Source organism: Otolemur garnettii, unplaced genomic scaffold (genome assembly GCF_000181295.1).
Source record: "Otolemur garnettii isolate 467f Iridium unplaced genomic scaffold, OtoGar3 scaffold00161, whole genome shotgun sequence".
Lineage (NCBI taxonomy): Eukaryota > Metazoa > Chordata > Mammalia > Primates > Galagidae > Otolemur > Otolemur garnettii.
In genome coordinates, this window is record NW_003852556.1 from 4,007,427 (window position 1) to 4,013,530 (window position 6,104).

General features: G+C 47.7%; 1 protein-coding gene across 1 annotated transcript in view; it reads right to left on the reverse strand.

Moving 5' to 3' along the window:
* Nucleotides 1-6,104, reverse strand: part of MYO16 (myosin XVI) — a 407,489-nt gene that overhangs the window by 265,772 nt on the left and 135,613 nt on the right. Inside the window, exon 12 of the mRNA XM_003800011.3 lies at nt 826-973. Coding sequence (XP_003800059.2) covers nt 826-973 — 148 coding nt within the window. The remainder of the gene's footprint in view (nt 1-825; nt 974-6,104) is intronic.

Sequence of the window (6,104 nt, forward strand, 5' to 3'; positions counted from 1 at the left end):
AGCACCCCCTCACCGTCCAGGGCGCCCAGTCTCCAAGGCCCTCACCCCATCACTGCCCTGCAGTCAGGGCACCAAGTCTCCACGACCAGCACCCCTTCACCATTCAGGGCACTCAGTCTCCAAGGCCCTTACCCCATTACCGCCCTGCAGTCAGGGCACCAAGTCTCCACGACCAGCACCCCATCACCATCCAGGGTGCCCAGTCTCCATGGCCCTCACCCCATCACCATCCTGCGGCCAGAGAGCCCAGTCTCCACGGCCCTCACCCCATCACCATCCAGGGCGCCCAGTCTCTGTGGCCAGCACTCAATCACCATACTGCGGCCAGGGCGCCCAGTCTCCACGGCCCTCACCCCATCACTGTCCAGGGAGCCCAGTCTCCACAGCCCTCACCCCATCACTGTCCAGGGAGCCCAGTCTCCACAGCCCTTACCCCATCACCATCCAGACTGCCCAGTCTCCACGGCCCTCACCCCATCACCGTTCAGGGCGCCCAGTCTCCACGGCCCTCACCCCATCACTGTCCAGGGTGCCCAATCTCTGCAGCCCTCACCCCATCACCATTCAGGGTGCCTCATTCTAACACTAATGCTTCCCACTCCTGTGGGAAGAAACGGGCCTCTCAGTCCACGCCTGTTTTTCACGCACATCCAAGTTCACCAAAACATTCAACAGTTCCAATCCAGTTATGTGGATGGTTCTAACTGTATCCAACACTTATCTTTTAATCCCCATTTCTACTCGGGAAGTAGGAAGACAATGCTAAGACTGGCAAGTTGCCATCACCATTTGAAGGCAAGTATTAGAAAATGTTGAGTCACTCACCGGTGGGCACACACGTTATTAAGGTGAAGGCCGTATTTTTCTTCAGCAGATAACCCATCCATTAACAAGTAGAAAATGAGAAAATTGCTCTGGCCAAGAGGCTGTGAGATGAGTCTGGATTTCTCTAGCATATACGTATAAATTCTGGCTGGTTAAGAAAAAAGAAGGGATTCTGTTAAATGGCATTATTAGTTTTATTTCCATAAATTTATATATATTAGTTGCAAGAGATAATAATATGGCTTCCTTTCCAACAAAGACATTTCTAGAATAATAAATTGACTTTATTTTCTAAAGCAGTTTTAGGTTTTCCAGAAAAATAAAACAGAAGATACCAAGTTCCAGCCCATCCCTTTCTCCCCTACTCCTAACCCACTCCTTTTTCTCTATTATTAACACATTTTATTAGCATGGTACATTTGTTAAAGTTGCTGAACCGATATTGATGCATTTCTTTTAGTTAAGTAACATTTATAGTTCACATTAGTATTTACTCTTTGTGCTGTATGTTTCTGTGGGTTTCCAGAACGTGCACAGACCTGCTGTTGCAGTGCCCTGCAGAATAGCTTCCCCGCCCTAAACGCTGAACCCCTGTGCTCCACGCGCTCTGCCTGCCCTCTGCCCTGGGCCCCGGCACCCAGTGCTCTTTTTGCTGTCTCTGTAGTTTTGAGTTCTCCAGAAGGTCACACAGTTGAAATCATACATGGATGCAGCCCCCTTAGCCTGGCTTCTTTCATTTACTCATACGGATGTGAGGTTCTGTCCCGGTTCCTCGTCTTATTAGCTCATTGTCTATCAGTGAATGATGTCCCAGGTGTAACTGCACCACAGCTTGTTTATCCATTCACCTCTTAAAGGGGGTGCTGTTTGCTTCCAATTCCTGCAGTTATGAATGCAGCTGCTATAAACACTGATGTCAAATTTTGGGTGGACCTTAAGTTTTCAGTTCATCTGGGTAAATACAAATGAGCACGATGCTTGTCTATGGTGAGACTTTGCAGAAAGTGCCAGATTGGCTTCCATGGTGGCTCTATCATTTTCCATTCCTTGGGCAGTGAACAGCTGTCCCTGCTGCCCGCCATCCTCCCGGACTTAGTGCAGTCAGGGTTCTGGATTTCAGCCATTCTGATAAGTGTGCAGCAGTGTCTAATGTTTAGTTTGAAGCATAATGACATTTGCTGTTAAACACCTTCTCACATGGCTCCTTGCCACCTCTCTATCTTCTTTGATGCGAGGTCTATATGCATATTTTGTCCTTGTTTGTTTTCTTATTGAGTGTTTCGAGTTCACTGTGTATTTTGGATAGAAGCCCCTTACAGATACATGTTTTCTGAATATCTTTTCCCTGCCTGTGCCTGTTATTTCATTCTCTTAGCAATGTCTTTCACAGAGTAGAAATTTTAAATTTTAAAAAGGTCCAGTTTAACAACTATTACTTTCACAGATTATGCCTTTGGTATTGTATCTAAAAAATCAATACCAAATTCAAGATCACCTAGAATTTTTCCCATGTCATCTTTTGAAATATTTATATATTTGTATTTGCCTTGAGGTTTTATGGTAAATTTTTAATTAATTTCCATGAAATGTCTGTGTCTGGATTCATTTATTTTCACATAGAGTTTCACGGTCATTCCATTATAGTGTTTTAAAGATTATCCTTTCCCCATTGAATTTTCTTTGTTCTTCTGACTGTGTTTATGTGGGTCAATTTCCTAGTGTCTGTTCTGCTCTCTTGATTCACTTGACTGTCACTTCACCAACACCACACTGCCGTCATCTCTGTAGCTTCATGGTAAGGCTTGGAGTTGGGTAGAGTCAGTCCTTAACTCTGCTCTCCTTTGTTGTATGGGCTGTTCTGGAAATTTACCTCCACAGGTAAAATTCAGCATCACTTTCTTGTTATTCACACAGTAAATCTTGGGATTTTGACTAGGATTCTGTTAATTCTATAGATCAATTGGAAATAAACTCATATCTTCACAATATTGAGCCTTGCTATCCATGAATATAGATAAATCTCCATTAATTTAAATTTTATTTAATTTCTTTCATCAAAGAGTTTGGTTTTCCTTGTATGGATTTTGTACATATTTTGTTAGTTATATACTTAAGCATCTCACTTTTTTGAAACTAATATAAATGATGTTATGTTTTCAATTCAAATTTTAATTATTCATTGCCAGTATATAGAGAAGTGAATGACTTGTATATACTAACCTTGTATTGTGCAAACTTCCTATAATCACATATTGGTTCTGGAAGCATTTTTGTCAGATCTTTTGGATTTTCTTCATGACAATCATATTAACTGCAAAAAATGTTTGTTTCTTCCAAATCTGTCTACAGTTATTTTTTTAAAAAATAATTTTCTTGTGTGTTTATATGAGCTAGGACTTTCATATGAGGTTGAAAATAAATAGTGAGAAGAGATGATTTTTTTCCTTGTCCCATAGCCAGTATCAAATTTTGATGCACAGGTACAATCGGAAATAAGACTTGCTCTTACCTATAACAAAAGTATCAAAGAAGTTTTAAATTTTTCTCTGTTAATGCCTCATAGTTTTTTTTTTTTTGAGACAGAGCCTCAAGCTGTCCCCCTGGGTAGAGTGCCATGGCTTCACAGCTCATAGCAACCTCCAACTCCTGGGCTCAAGCGAATCTCCTGCCTCAGCCTCCCAAGTAGTTGGGACCACAGGCACCCGCCACAACGCCCAGCTATTTTTGGTTGCAGCTGTCATTGTTTGGCGGGTCCGGGCTGGATTCAAACCCGCCACCTTAGGTGTATGTGGCTGGCGCCTTAGCCACTTGAGCCACAGGAGCCGAGCCAATGCCTCACAGTTTTAAAGTTCCAGCCACGTTGCTATGGTATAGATCATTGCTTATAAAAGGGTTCGGCTGTGGTCTCTGACAGGTGTCACCAGCAACCAGGTCAGAACTATGTATGCTGTACCATCAAGACCCTGGGATACAGACAATAATCTCTCACTTCTGGGCACATTATAAGAAACCCACTGCAGCAAAGGAGAGTATAACTTCAATTTATGCAGACAAAATTTAATAAATAAAATTTAGTTTATGAAAGTTTCAAGGCCTACATTGAAATTATAAAAATGAACTAAATGATGGATTATAACATAGGAATGGATAATGACACAGATATTTCGATGGTTAAGTTTATAACCCACTCAGGGAGTGAAGTGGGTGATGCGTCTGCAAAGCAATGCCTCCCTGTGAAAAGTGTTTATTCATCTTACCATTTGCCCACATCTTGACGTGTACAGTAAAAAGACTCACAGCTAATGTTTATTATTTTGATTCTCTGTTTTTAAAATATCAGAGATGAAAACAAAATATAATGCACATCACAAATCTATGGCATGAGAATTCATTTCGCTTGATTCTGGGAAGATGGCCAACTGGTAGCAGCCCTGGTCAGAGGCTCCTGAGCAAAGGAAGAAAAACTGGTTGGAATCAGAATCTATAAAGCCAAAGATGGGGAGCTGAGCCCAGAAAGAAGTTCAGCAAGCTGTAAATCCAAGGAAGATCATTTAAGAACACAAAATACAGGTACAAAGTGGGCCCCAGAACTGCTTGCTAGAGCCACCCACCTCCTGTGGGTGGCGGGTGGCGGCAGAGAAGTCCCCTGCACCGGGAAGGCACAGAACAAGTTGGTAGAGCCTTGCGCACCCCGCGGGTGGCAGCAGAGGATTCCCCCACTCTGGGAGAGCCCAGAACTGCTTACTAGAGCTGCGCACCCCACGGGTGGCAGAGGAGACCCTCGCTCCAGGGCTCTGGGCAGGTCCAGAAATGCTTGCTAGAGCTGCAGCCTCCCGTGGGCAGCTGGTGGCCGGAGTGGAGTTCCCCTGCTCCGGGCAGCCACAAAAGTACTTTCTAGAGCCTTGCGCACCCCCTCGAGTGGCAGCGGACGAGTCCCCCACTCTGGGAGGGCCCTGAACTGCTTGCTAGAGCTGCGCACCCATGGACAGCAGAGTAGATCCCTGCTCCAGGGCTCTGGGTGGGCACAGAACTGTGTGCTAGAGCCGCATGCTTCCTGCAGGTGACGGGTGGCCGTAGAAGACTTCCCCTGCTCCAGGCAGCCACAGAACCAATTGCTAGAGCCTTGCGCACCCCCGCGGGTGGTGGCAGACCAGTCCCCCACTCTGGGAGGGCCCAGAACTGCTTGCTAGAGCCGCGCGCCCCACGGGTGGCAGAGTAGATCCCTGCTCCAGGGCTCTGGGTGGGCGCAGAACTGCTTGCTAGAGCTGCACACCTCCTGCGGGTGGTGGGTGGCCGCAAAGGACTTCCTCTGCTCTGGGAGGCACAGAACTACTTGCTAGAGCCTTGCGCACCCCACAGGTGGTGGCAGAGGAGTCCTCCACTCTGGGAGGACCCAGAACTGCTTGCTAGAGCTGCATACCTCCTGTAGACAGCTGGTGGACACAGAGGAGTCCCCTGCTTCAGGCAGGCACAGAACTACTTACTAGAGCCACACGCGCCCCACGAGCAGTGGCAAAGGAGTCCCCCACTTGCAGCGGGCCCAGACCTGCTTGCTAGAGTCGCAAGCCTCACAGGCGGCAGAGGAGATCCCTGCCCCAGGCTCCTGCTCTGGGCAGGCCCAGAACTGCTTGCTAGTCCTACGGGCGTCCTGCGGGCAGTGGCAGAGGAGTCCTCCATTCCAGTCCTCCATTCCAGCTGTTTCCATTCCAGAAAACAGCTTTCTAGAGACATACACACCCCACAGGGGCCAGCGGAGGAGTTCCCCGCTCCAGGCACCTGTGCTGGGTGGGCCCAGAACTGCTTGCTAGAGCCACGCATGCCCTGCAGGAGGCAGTGGAGGAGTCTAGCACTCTGGGAAGGCCCAGAACTGTTTGTTAGAGCTACATGCATCCCACAGACAGGGGTGGAGGAGTTCCCCACTCCGAGCTCCCACACTGAGAGGGCATAGATCGGCTTGCTAGTGCTACACACACTAGGCAACGGTGAAGGAGTCCTCTGCTCCCCCCCTAGTTACTCTGGTGGGGCTGAACTAAGACTGATCTGGTCACTCGTGTACCCTACACTACCGCTGCCATTCCCCCACCCCCGGCTGCTCCAGGGTGCTGAACTAGGACTGATCTGGCTACTGCCAGTCTCCTACCCCCTGGTCACCCCGCAGGCTGAACAAGGTCTAATCTGGCCATGCACACTCCCGTGGAGCTGCTGCCGTTTCACTGCACCCCAGTTGTCCCAGCACCCAAGAACTGGGAGAAGACAACAGACACACTCTGCCTGTCTCT